The sequence below is a fragment of the Poecile atricapillus genome, chromosome 2 (genome assembly GCF_030490865.1).
Source record: "Poecile atricapillus isolate bPoeAtr1 chromosome 2, bPoeAtr1.hap1, whole genome shotgun sequence".
Lineage (NCBI taxonomy): Eukaryota > Metazoa > Chordata > Aves > Passeriformes > Paridae > Poecile > Poecile atricapillus.
The window spans coordinates 16,475,152-16,488,572 of NC_081250.1; the positions used below are offsets into that span (position 1 = coordinate 16,475,152).

At 44.8% G+C, this 13,421-nt stretch overlaps 1 protein-coding gene and 1 long non-coding RNA gene across 2 annotated transcripts; one reads left to right on the plus strand and one right to left on the minus strand.

Moving 5' to 3' along the window:
- Positions 1 to 597: 597 nt before the first annotated feature.
- On the minus strand, positions 598 to 6,884 carry LOC131576087 (uncharacterized). Its single transcript, XR_009276921.1, has 3 exons — positions 6,752 to 6,884; positions 2,454 to 2,788; positions 598 to 935 (listed from the first exon to the last, which is right to left on the minus strand). It is a non-coding gene; the product is annotated as an uncharacterized LOC131576087 (long non-coding RNA).
- LOC131576081 (patched domain-containing protein 3) lies at positions 5,736 to 13,277 on the plus strand. The gene is made up of 4 exons (XM_058832404.1): positions 5,736 to 6,856; positions 7,111 to 7,232; positions 8,516 to 8,661; positions 10,583 to 13,277. Exons 1-4 carry the CDS (start codon positions 6,125 to 6,127, stop codon positions 12,163 to 12,165), a joined length of 2,583 nt encoding a protein of 860 aa, XP_058688387.1. The 5' UTR covers positions 5,736 to 6,124; the 3' UTR covers positions 12,166 to 13,277.
- The last annotated feature ends 144 nt before the right edge of the window (positions 13,278 to 13,421 follow it).

The following is a 13,421-nucleotide window of genomic DNA, read 5'->3' on the forward strand; positions in this document are numbered from 1 at the left end:
AGGGCTTTGCTATACTGTATGTGAAGCAGGTACTGACATCTCTGGAAATATTCTGGCTCACAGAATGAAGTTTAAAACCACACGTTGATAAAAATATATAGGCATAGATAGAGCCAGACAAGCAGACTTCCATGTTTGCACCAGCAACAGAAGAAGATATTACCCTGATATGCACACCCATAATAAATCAACATATGCCAGGGGAGACTGGATTAACCTGACAAGGAGTCACCTTCTCTAATATCCTGTTGGCACAGAAACACTGTGGGGCAAAAGGGCAGTGGTCATATTAGTTGTGTGTTTGGCAGAAAATTTCCTTGTCAGGGAAGAAAATTTCCTTCCAGTAAATGAAATGGGGAGGGATTTGAAAGGTCATCCCCTCCATGGGTAACAGAATAAATGCTCACATTAGCCCCTACAATATATTTGTTGTGTTTCTGAGCTCTAATAAATCACAGTTCGGTATATATTCAGATCAGTATTCTCTGATACATAAATATACAAAATAAGGTAGTGTTTAAAAAAAAAGCCACCAAAAATTTTCAAGCAGACATTACCTGATCAAAGCAGGAGTAAAAGAGAGGCACTGTAGTTTTACTTTCTGTTTTTCTCCATAATAATGTGCACTTACAGTTCCTGAATGACTGACCATTCTATGAGGAAACTTATAAACATATGCAAAAAGAAGCAGACTACAAAGATAACACACTCTAGTAATAACAACTGATTACAGAGGCAAACAAATTCAGTTCTCATGGAAGCAAGTTGGGAAATCATTCATGCACATTAAGTGAAATGTTATGGACCTTTTATAGGGATGTACAAGTACAAAAGTTGATTGGGTTCTTCAGTAGAATGATGTTCACATTACATCAGATCGTTGCCTTCCAGGGTTTTATGCAGTCTTCTTGGGAAACCTCGTGATTATGAAATCTCTGTGGAGACAAGAATTTTTCTTAAGTCAGCTTGGAAAAAATATTCCCCAGAATTAAAGTAATATCTGGCAGCTCACCTTGCCTTTCTGGTATCTTACACTGAAAAGCTGAAATTCTGTTCATCATGATAATGTTCAATTGAAATAGACAGTTTCTATCCACAGTATCATCCAGACATTTAAAACATTTAAGCATCTTCATTCGTCTCAAAAACAAAAATGGAAAAATCAAATGAATGCAGTCTTATCATGCAGCAGAGGAGGCATTCATCCTGCCAGCGCCCAGCACGTGACAATTTCAGTGTCACTGTGAGTTCCCAAAGCAGAGGAAAAGCAGCTCCTCGGCATGAATAAACACCTACTGAATAAACTATGAATGAACAAGACTACTTGATACCACTTTGTTTTACTCCAATGTCCAGTGTGTCTCACACAATTTGCAAAGCACCTTCCAAGGGCAGACTGGAAGTATTTGGAAATGCCCCTCTGCCCTGGCATTCCAAAGAGAGGGTCAGAAATAAGCCATTTATGCTCTGACTGAGAACTTGGAACTACAAATGTCCCTTCAAAATGTAAGAACACAGGTCTGCATTTTGAAATTAAAACACACTGTGTTTTCTGAGACTTGGTTGTGTTGCCCTTCACCACAGTCTACCACTGAGCTCAAAGACTTTGTGAAAATAGACAAGACAAATTCAGTTCTTAACTTCTTGATAGCTGCACTGGTGTTCACAGTGGATTTTACAACTTTTCTATACTACCTCCATAGTAAGAATCAAACCAAGACCTTTTTACAGTGAGGATTCTCGGGTACTGGAACAGGTTGCTCCAAGTTGTGGAGGATCCACCACTGAAGATGTTCAAAACTGGACTGGACAATGTCCTGAGCAAGAGGGCCCTTAAGCAGGGCAGAATGTACTAGATCTCTAGACAGTTCTCTAACGAGAACTATTCTGTGAAATTGATTTTGCTTTACTATTAATAATGACATTTTGATTTCCTATTTTTTCATGAAAGCAGACAGCTAAGAAATGAAAAGTAGCTAAAGAACAGTATTAACATAACTTGAAATAAAGCACAGAAAAATGGTCATTTCTCCTGTGTAAACTAAACACTCCAAACAATAGAATGTACAAGCTAGAATTCCTAATGAGATTTTCAAAAAATTGGGAAAACTTACATGAAATGCTATCTCATGGCATTTTATTTCAAATAACATGATTGCAAAGTATCTTTGCAGCTTTGTAAGGAAATTACTTTAGGCTAAAGGGATTTATTAAGCAAAAGAAAATAATTAAGAAATCACAAAGATATTTTCTACCTATGAAACACGGAGCAGACAGGGATTTTCATTAATGCATGCTTGGAAATAAATACTCACGAAGCTGAGAAACTAAAAAGCGCTAAGTCTGTTGACATCCCTTCCTCCTTATTTCATAAGAATTTACACGTCACAGTTTTATTTTAAACCCAGCTAAGCATGAGTTAGCAGTGTATGAACATGAGTCAACAACACAACCTTGCGGTGGTGACAGCCAACCACACTGGGGACTGCATCAGTGAGAGAGCTTAGCCAGCACTGCAAGGGAAGTGATTATCTTCTTCATTCAGCTCAAGACCTCATCATGACCATGGTGCTCAGGGCAGGGCTCTCCAGCACAAGAGAGATACCAGCTCACTGGAATGAGACCACTGAGGGGCACCATGATGGTTGGGTTCTGGAGCACCGAATGTACCAGGGCAAAGGACCTAGGTCTCATCTGGAGATGACCATGGGTAGGGAGCATCTTGATGTCTTCAGACATCCTATGGGAAGGTACAGGGAAGACACAGCCAGGATGCTCTCAGAGGTATCTTGGGAAAGAACAAAGATGGACTGTTACAAATTGTACCAGAGAAATTTCCATTAGATTTTGTCACAGGCAAAAGCTGTTTCATCCTTCAGGGAATTTAAATGAAATTAATTTATTTGCCATTTTACAATCTATTAATTACAGATTCTGGTATCAAGGGAGACTGAAAAAAAACCAAACAACTCTCAGGACAAATCCTGCTTTCCTTCAGACACTTCCTCCTCCCTCCCCAGACCTTTTGCTCCTCAGTGCCCTCACTCCAGGCCATGCTCAGCTCCTTTGCTGAGGCAGTGGGTAGCACAGGAGACCAGTGAACACGGGGCTGGTTCCTTCACTGGCAGCAGCTTCTCCAGGCTGCACCTTTCAGCTCCTGCTCTGGTAAAACCTTGGACCCAACCCCCGCCCAGGTATCCCCTCTTCCTTCCTCCTTCTCCATTGTGGATTTCTTGCTCTGCAAGCATTGCCTCTGCCTGCAGCTCACTGTCCCTTTCCCGAGCCTGCTGAGCTGCGAGCAGCCCCTGTGCCTGCAGCCTCTTGGAGCGCTTCGAGCAGCGCGTCCGCCGACCGCCCCTCTTCCTCTTCCTCTTCCTCAGGCCGCTCAGCAGCGAGCAGCCCGCAGCCTGTCCTCACTATCGCCCCCGGCAGCAAGCAACACCTGCTACTAAAGCCTATTTCCTCTCTCATTTAACTGATCCTGCAGTCCTTTCACCAAACCCTGCGTCGATCCAATAATTTCTCCCCCTGCCTGTTTGTTGGCATACCTCTCCTTTTGGGCAAAAAATAGCAGATAAAACTGCTTTACTTTTCTGCTTCCGTACCTTTTATTCACTTAACACCACATTTATCCATTTAAGTCCTGCCCCAGGGCTATTCGAATTTCCATTTGCACATTCTCATTCTGTGCCCAGGGGAGTTGGGCACACCTTATATTGTTCCCATCACTACTTGTCTGGAATTCACGGGTGATATCCCAAATGGACCCCTTTAACCACGGCATCCTGTCCATGAAAAGGGATGTCACACCTTAAAGGGAAGGGAGCAGTCAAGATTTGTAAATGCTCGTGGTTGAAAGAAACTACAAAAGTTAGAGGGTCCTCAAAAAAATTGCAAAGGGAGGGAAGGAAGGAGGGAAGGAAGGAGGGAAGGAAGGAAGGAAGGCGGGAAGGAAGGAAGGAGGGAAGGAAGGAAGGAGGGAAGGAAGGAAGGAGGGAAGGAAGGAAGGAGGGAGGGAAGGAAGGAGGGAGGGAAGGAGGGAGGGAAGGAAGGAAGGCCAAAGAGTAATTCATTGGAATCTCATTTTGAAACTTCCAGCAAATGCAACATAACAACAAAGAGAAAGGTTGTGACTTCCTTCAAAAAATACCAGAAACCTTGACTTGCTGGAAGTCTTGTGACTGTTCCTGGCCCTGCCCCAAGGAGCATACTTTATCTTATTAGAACTCAGATGAAGTGCATGAATAGGCCAGGGAACAAGGACAATAATCCAGATTCTGAGAGAAGACTGGCATGCACTTGTTATAAATACATATTATAATATTGGCTTTTTGCAAGTATTAAGATGAATACTATATGTATAATGTTAAAATGGCCTTGCTGTAATAGTCAATATAGTATGTTTGAACTGTCTGCTTAGTTAGGATAACATTCAATGAACAGAGGATGAGGACCCTGCTGCTTACCACCACTCACCATCTGTGGAAAGAGGGAGCCAAGGCCCAAATTAAAAGGTGATAAGAAGAGGATTAAAACCACAAGCCAAGAAACACACATGCTCTAAAAAAGGTGGACCCAAGGAATGGTCATGCTCAAAAGTTCCTTGAAAATGTAAACTAGGTAATAGAAAAGTTTGAATATGCATAAAGTCTATGAATATGCATCAAGTTGATGCAATATATAAAGGTATATAAAGGGTGTTTCCAAAACACCAGGTGTGCTCTTAGCAGAGTGCCAAGCACCTGGTCATTTTAACCCTTTGCTTTATTTTCTTTGTCTCCTATTGTCTTTTTTTTATTAAACCTTTAAAAATTTACCAGGAAAGTGAATGTTGTTTTTCACATTCTTGAACACCACTCTGAACTGAGAGTTGGTGGAGCCATCTTTCCATGCTGTAAGGCAGATTCCCAAGCCTCAGAGTTAGCCTAAAGGCACTGGCCTGTGCCCAGTGGGTATCCTGACTGGGCAGCTACTGCCACCAGACCAGTTCCTAGGTTTCAACAAGTTAGGAGCTACAGGAAATAGTTTCTAAGTGCCTGACATACCTGTCTCAGAACACCTGTGCACGGAAAAGGGAATCACCAGGATCCAATCTGCCCCAGGCGCTGAGTGAAGCAGGAGATATATAACCTTGCTCAGAGGCTGGCTGGCTTTTATACTCACAGGTGCCAAGCCTGTCTTCCCTAGTTGTGAGAAAAGAAATACCTACAACTTTTCTGCAAGTACTGCCAGGAGAGAAGGGAGTTGCTTCTCTCAAAGGCAAGGACAAGTGCCTGCCAGTGACATTGTCTGGACACCTCTCTAGCACTGTCACATCTGAACTTAATGTTCTTCTCAGCCTGAAGCCACTCAAATCACTTGCACCGGTGTCAGGAACACCAGGCTGCAAGATAGTTTTTGGACTTGTAAAAGGTCCTTTCTATCACTGCTACTGCATAAAGCTCTGACATATCACACCGGTGATATTCTTGTGACTTGACAATTGGAATCACTAACCCTTGTTTCAAAGTCTTTTATTTCTTCCGCTGTCACGTTCCTGTTTTCTAAACCAGTACGCTGAGAGAGCAAACACTGCAAGGTTTACATCACCACTGTCTGTGTTTTGCTTTCAGATAGAAGAATAATGCATAGTAGTAAAGTAGCGGCTGCAGCGGCTTCGGGGAAAACACTTAAAAAGCCGATGACGTCTAGAGGATGAAATGCAGGCGTGGGGTTGTGCCGGGAAGCGGCAGGGACAGCACGGAGCCAAAGCAGGGCTGCGGACAGCGGCTCAGCAAGGCGGGCGATGCAAACGGGCCGGACCCCGCGGAGCCAGAGCCACGGGGAGAACAGAAAGCAAGGGGGGCAGGAAGCCGGGGCGGGACGCGGTGAGGGGAGCCTGCTCTGCCCTCCGGGCCCCCGCTGCCTCGCAGGGAGGCGGTGGAATCCCCGCTGAGTCACGGCGGGGGCGGTTCCGCTCGCTGAAAAACGCGGTTCGAGGTCCTGACAGGCAGAGCGCTGCTCTGAACTCCCCTTTTTCTTTCTCTCCTCTCCTCCGGCGCCGGCACAGACCGCACCGCCGGGCCCCGGCGTGGGACGCGCCCTCGGCAGCAGCTGCGGCCGGCAGCCCGTGCCCGCCTCGCCCATGCCGGGGCCGCGGGACCCCGCGGGGCGCTGCTCCTGCCGCAGCACAGACTGCCTGGAGCGGCCGCTGCGCCGGCTCTTCGCAGGGCTGGCGAGCGGTGTGGCCGCCTGCCCCTGGCCCTTCGTGCTGGTGCCGCTACTGCTCTCGGGCGGGCTGGGCGCCGGCTTCCTCTTCCTGCCGCAGCGGCAGGCGAACGACATCGAGGGGCAGTTCACACCGACGTGGGGGCCCGCCAAGGCCGAGCGCGACTTCGTGCGGCGGCACTTCCCCACCAATGACTCGGAGCGCTTCTCCGCCCCGCGGCTGCCCACCGAGGGCGCCTACGCCGCCCTCATCGCCGTGGCGACGAACGGGACCTCGGTCCTGGACCCGGCGGCGTGGGCAGAGGTGCTGCGGCTGAACGCCACCGTGCACGACGCCGAGTACGAGCGGCTTTGCGCCCGCACCGCCGGCGGCTGCGCCAGCCCCAACCCGCTGCTGTCGCGGCGGGGCGATGCGGGACCGCCCGCCCCGGGGAGCCTCCGCTTCCCCGTCAACGACAGCGTCTTCCTGGGGACCGCGCTGGGCGGCGTGGAGGCGGAGGGCGGGCGGGTGCGCGGGGCGCGGGCCCTGAAGCTGGTGTATTACCTGCGGGAGGACGGCCCCGAGGCGCAGGACAGCCGGCAGTGGCTGGAGAGCTTCCTCCGGGACATCTCGTCCAAAGTGGCGGAGTTGCGCCTCGGCTCCATTCAGGTAACGCAGGAGTGGGTACGGCCGTGCGGAGCCGCCGAGACAGAAATGTCCGGGCAGCTCCTTCGCGGAAAGAGAGAGGAAAAGGGAAAAGGAAAGGGAAAGAGACGGTGGCAGAGGACGGCGGGATGGCTGCGAGGGCCAGGGCAGTGCTCCTCTGCCAGCTTGGTGTTTGGCCTTGCTTGTGTGTGTGCAAAAAGACCAAGAAGAGAAGGAAAAGTGTTTCATCGTTTCTTTCCTTGGTCTTTTAACGGCAGGTGACTTACTTTACCTCGCTGTCCAGACAACAGGAGTTTGAAGGAAATGCCAAGAGTGTGATTCCGCTCTTCTCCATAACATACTTCTTAACAATAAACTTTGCAGTCATCTCTTGCCTAAGGTAAAATGTCTCTAATCTATGGCTCAACGAGCAGTGATCTTTGCTCTTTACCTCTCTCAGTTGGTTTCTGCTCTTGCTAAGTGAAGGTATTCTCGAAGCTGCAGAATTTCTATGACATTTTAGAGGCAAAATTTATTTCTTTGATTTTTATTGTCTCTTTGTGTGTATTTCCCAGATGCTTAGATGGCCCGTGAAAACTTGAACAAGTGTTCAGTACTTAGTTAAGGATCAGGTGGATGAGCAGGAGCATCATAGATTCCTGCAAGTCTAGGTACAGCCTTAGTTCTTTTGCTTGCTAGTAGAATCAGAGCCTTACATGCTGTCCACAGAGAACTTAACCTGTCCTTTCTTTGTCCTGATGGAAAGTGAACCACAGCAGTGTCTGTGTCCTGTACTTCCAAAGAAAATTGTACTTGCAGGGTGAGCAGCCTGGTTTAGTGCTTGCATCAAGCATCACACCTGTTAGAGCATTTATTGTGGAATGCTTGAGCCAGCCCTCAAAGGCTGGTAGCCAACCTGCCTGATGAGAAAGCTTCTCTACACGGCATGTACTGCCTGAAGGGTGCTTCCACTGATATGCTTATGGCAGGGACTCAGGTAAAATCAAAGACATTCTAGAAATTCACCTTTTTTGGGTCACCCAGAGTCTAGCCTCACTGGTAGAGTTTATGTATCCTTATGTTGCCGTCATCTGTTGTTATTGATGCAAAGATAGGTACACATCTTTACTCTTCAGAATGCAGTTGGACAGTGGTAATAATGTGTATAACACCTCCTATCTTTACAAGTTGGGACAGTAATATAATGATATGAGACTCCAAGCCTTCATCAGAGGGCATTAGAGTGAAGGTTTATTAGAAACATGCTCTTCTTTTACACCACTTTGGTACAATGAATATGACTGGTCATTTAGAACAACATCTTTGACCATTATTTCCAAGTAAATAACAAGTTAGAAAGACACCACCTGCTAATGGTTTTTCACCTTCCAAGGATTGTTTGGATTCCTCCTTATGATTTCCCAGGCCAGAGTGAGAAAGTTGTGTACTTGACTTTTCCACAGGCTCAAGCTAGTGCCTGAAGCCTGAAAATCCCTTATTTGACCACTGTCAGTTCCCACAACCTCCTGGAGAAATTAACTTTGCGTAATGCTGACACCTGTGAACTCTCCTAGCAGCTTTTATCAGGAGTTATTCTGAGAGAGGGTATCACTGGTATCTGTATACTTGTCGTGCTAAACACTTGGTGAAATATAACTAAAATATTCCTTGAAATATTTTCAGACTGAGCTGTATAAGAAATAATATCTGGCTTGCAAGCTGTGGAGTGCTTTCTTCTGGCTTAGCTGTATTAAGCAGCTTTGGATTGCTGCTCCTCTGTGGAGTGCCATTTGTGGTCACTGTAGCAAATGCACCATTCCTGATTCTGGGTAAGTAGAAAATGTGAGTTGTATTCAGATACAAAGACCAGAGTGAAGTTAAAATAATGTCAGTCTTTTATGATGTGAATGTCAGATAATACAACATTTTCTCCTGAAGTGAGTGGAGGAGATACCCAGAGGTGCAGCCCCCTCAGAGCACCTACAGGTGGGCAAGCCCCTCAGCTCAGCTCAGTGTGCCCACAGTGGGACTGGAGATGGGTTCTACTGCAATGGCAGCTTTTTCCAGAGGACAAGACTGATCTAAATCTACTGCTACAGCAGGAAGACTGTAAATGAGAGAGTGGTTAGGGTAGTACTTCTAGCATTCTAGCGTCCCTGGAAATGTAGCCAGAATGATTAATCCTCTGCTATAGAACATCTGTGTACTAACCAGTCTTATTTAGCTGTGCAACGGAAGTGATGCACCATTTGTGAAAGCAGCTCCCCCCAAAAACCAAAGGAAGTTGGTATCTTTGCCTCCTTGTTACACAGACTGCTTAACAGCCAGTGCTGAACTTTCCAAATACTGTTAGAGAATGTTGCTGCAAACAAATAATTGCTTTTTAAATCCTTTCTGGTCTCATATATGATACATTAATCTGATGTTTTCTTGGGCTTGGTCTCATGCTGAGGAAAACAAATGGAGCTCCCAGGTTGACAGAGACTGTGCATCATCCTAAACTGTCCAATGCAAATGCTCCTTAGGGCAGGTATTGTTTCTTTGTTTCCTGCATAATTGCAATTAATTTTTTATTTACTTTTGTTTGCTTATCAATTGCAGTGGCTCCAACTATCAAAAAGCCCCTTTTGTATGGGAAAGGGCTTAAGCCCAGTCTCTTCAGATCTTCAGAAATAACATACAGACTTTTCCTTGAGTTAAAGCAAACAAATTCTCAGTACATCAGAGGGTTTTTTTGAAGGCTGCTTGCTTTTTGAATCAGCCAGGCTCAGTGCCATCCAATAGTACCTTTTGACATGCTGCTTAATTTATCTTTGCATGTTTACTGGCAATTGCCTGTTCAGGTAGCAGGTAATGATTTAATCTCTTTTTCTGTGCTTGGCTAAATCTCACTCCACTATTCACATAGCCTTGCTTTCCCTTTTGTGTGAGTAATTTTTAGTGAACACAAGAGCTCTTAACAACATGGCAAAATACTGAAAGGTGTGAGATAATAATCTTGGGAGTTAGCAGAGGTGAGAGAAGCCCATTGGCTCTCCGTTTTTGAACATCAGCTCACTTACTGTAACATCTTAGCAAAAAGATCCAGGAAGATCCAGTCTTTCCAGCAGGTTTTCCCAGGGACCTGGCAGGTAATATTTGTGAGTGCATCAGTATAAATGTGAACAAAAATGGATAATAAATTGTGAATAAGTGCTGGAAGATAAACTGGAGAGAAGTGGAAGGCAAAGAGCATTAAAAAAGTAAGCCACTGGAATCATTCTTCTCCCATGTGGTAGCAACTGCTCTTCCTGCACTCTGAAGGCAGAACAAGAAATTACTGGTCAGAGTTGCTGCAGTGCTGAAGAAGAGATTCCTGAGATAATAGGGGATGCTTCCAGTGATAAGAATAGTTGAGCATCAGAATATGCGATGCTTTGAAATCTGTGTCATCTGCATCAGGGGACATGTGGACATCAGCTACCAGACACTTGTCAGAGATGCAGTAGGTGTGCTCAGTCCTTCAGCAGTCAGTGAGGGAAAAACAAACCACCAGGTCACCAGGAATGTGCTGAAAGACAATATATTCAGCTACACACAAAGGATCTGTTTTCCTCATTCTCTTGTAACTTGCATCAGCACTAGAGCATTGCTAGTAGTAAAGCTTCCTTTTTCAAAATTTTATGCAGAATGAAATGTGATTGATGTTGTTTTGTTGGGTGTTGGAAGCTGCCATTTGCAGTGCAGCGTTAACAGTGTCTCCTCTTGCAGGGGTTGGCGTTGATGACATGTTCATCATGATTGCTTCCTGGGAACAAAGTTCAAGGAAAAAAGAGAAATCCAATGTTAAATCTCTGCTGTCTGAGACTTATGCAGAGGCAGCACTTTCTGTGACCATCACCACTCTCACGGATGTTTTGGCCTTCTTCATTGGCACCTGGACTGCTTTTCCATCTGTGAGGTCTTTTTGCCTCTATACGGGTACAGCTTTTGTCTTCTGCTATGTATATACCATGACCTTCTTTGGGGCAATTCTGGTGTTAAATCACAAAAGGGAGCAAGGGAACCGACACTGGCTGACTTGTATGCGTGTGGATGTAGGTAAAGATCAGGCTGAGAACTCCTGCTTGTACAATGCTTTCTGTATCGGCAGCTGTTCTAGGCAGCCATCTCAGCCAGAAGGGGAGCATCCAATGAGTGTATTCTTTAAAAAGTATTATGGCCCTTTTGTTACAAATAAATGGATCAAGCTGCTCATGGTGTTGCTGTACGGAGCATATTTGGGTGGCAGCATTTATGGGTGTACTCAGATCAGGGAAGGCATCGATCTCCGAAATCTGGCAAATGACGACTCCTACATTATTCCATATTACGATGATGATGATAAATACTTCTCGGCATATGGACCCAGGGTCATGGTTGTCATTACTGAGGGTGTAGATTATTGGAATGAGTCGGTGCGTCTTGGCATTGAGAGCTGTGTACAGAACTTAGAGAACATTTCCTATGTAGATAAAAACTACTCAGAGTCATGGCTGCGAGAATACACACAACTTGCCAAAAGAAACAAATTGATAAATATAAACAGTAAGACGGACTTCTTAAATAACTTAACTATACTGTTCAGAATTCTTCCCAGTTTTGAGTGGGACATAGACAAGACTCAGGATGAAATAGAAGCTTCACGTTTCTTCATTCAGACAGTGAATGTGACATCAGCCGTGGATGAGAAGAATCTCCTCAATCAGTTAAGAGAGGCAGCCAAGCAGTGCAGCATTCCACTGAAGGTGTATCACCCAGCCTTCATCTACTATGACCAGTACCTAGTAATAGTGCAGAACACTGTTCAGAACGTTGTCGTTGCTGCCGGGGCGATGCTCGTTGTCTCCCTTCTGCTCATTCCCAACCCACTGTGCTGCTTGTGGGTGACTTTTGCTATAGCCTCTGTTATAGTTGGTGTTGCTGGTTTCATGACGTTCTGGGATGTCAATCTTGATTCCATATCCATGATCAACCTGGTCATTTGTATTGGGTTTTCAGTAGACTTTTCTGCTCATATTTCCTATGCCTTTGTTACAAGTGGAGAGTCATCAGCCAATAAAAGGGCAATTGAAGCTCTGTCCCTGCTAGGTTACCCGGTACTACAAGGTGCAGTTTCTACAATATTAGGAATAGTTGTCCTGGCTGCAGCAAACACCTACATCTTTAGGACATTCTTCAAGATCATGTTCCTTGTTATTTTGTTTGGGGCTCTTCATGGTCTTGTTTTTATTCCAGTGTTTTTAACACTTTTTGGAAACTTTGGCAGATCTCCCAATACCAAAACTAAAAAATTTGAGCTTGAGAAATTGTAACAGTTGTTTGTGACTAAGTTTAATGTGTTATAATTTATATTTATTATATGTAGATTCAATTGTAATGACTGTCAGGGAATATAAGACATGAAGAAAATGAAAGACAAAAAAAATAAACAGAACAGGGAAGCAAAAGCTTCAGAAAAGCCAGGCAAGAAAAATAACAGAAAAAATAAAACTTAGAGATTGCATTTGCATTTCTCATTTTTGTGTCAATGTCTTAATGTTGTTAAATATTTTTTTGTGTTTACTGAATGTATTAAAGTTATTAAAAATACTGACCAATGCATCAGCTTAACAGACTACATTACGTGTTTGTCAGGACACGTTCACAATGGGGAAGAGTAACTTCCACCATACTGCATTTTCACCTGTTTGCCTTGGTGCTGTAACTCATCCCAACACTGAGCTGGAAGACAATTTTTGCCCAAGAGGCTCAAAGCTGGATGTTTTACAGCAAAATTACAAGAGGTCAGAACTGTCTCAGACTGTGATATCTCGTAAGCCTTCAGGAGACAACATGTTCCTAGGTCCCTAATGCAGCATGAGAAACCCTTGGGGAAGACTCCCATTTTCTATTCAAAGCCTTTTCTTGGTCTCCTGTTTTCTAGCTAAGGTTGAACATCTGGTACCCTTAAGAAGTTTATGTGTAGCTTCTGTAGCTTCTGTTGGCTGCATTCCCTGCAAAGGGATGGGCTGTAGGTTATTGAACTTGCATGGACCTCCTGAGTAACCACCCTGGGAGATGTTGTGCCATGGTATGACAGGGCAAGAATTCACTGGAGAGAATCACAGCTTGATTTGGGACAAAGTGAAAAAGCAACTCAAGTTTAAGCAGATCAGTCCTGTAAACGCATAAATTCCATTCTGTTCATCCTCTGATACGTTGATAGAACAGAGGAGCTTTCACTGAGTAAGAGCTAAGAATATATGAAGCGCCTTCTAACTTATAGGGACAAGATAGTAGGTAGAAGTAAATTCATAATTTGTTGCTGATATCATGAATGACCCATTGGAAATAAAGTGAATTATGGTAACTGATGTAATTATGGAAAAATTGGTGAAGGACTTATTAAACCATTCAGTCCAAATCTGCTACTGTGGAGGGTTTCTTCTGACTGAGCAAGTGTGACAGTCTGCCTCTATTTCCTGTGACTTCTGGGCCATTTCATGAGACCCGGTAAACAGGGCAGGATCCTTCTGTTTCCTCCAGAACAGTTTCTGAAAGAGTAGTGAAAGACTGAAAACTCATATCA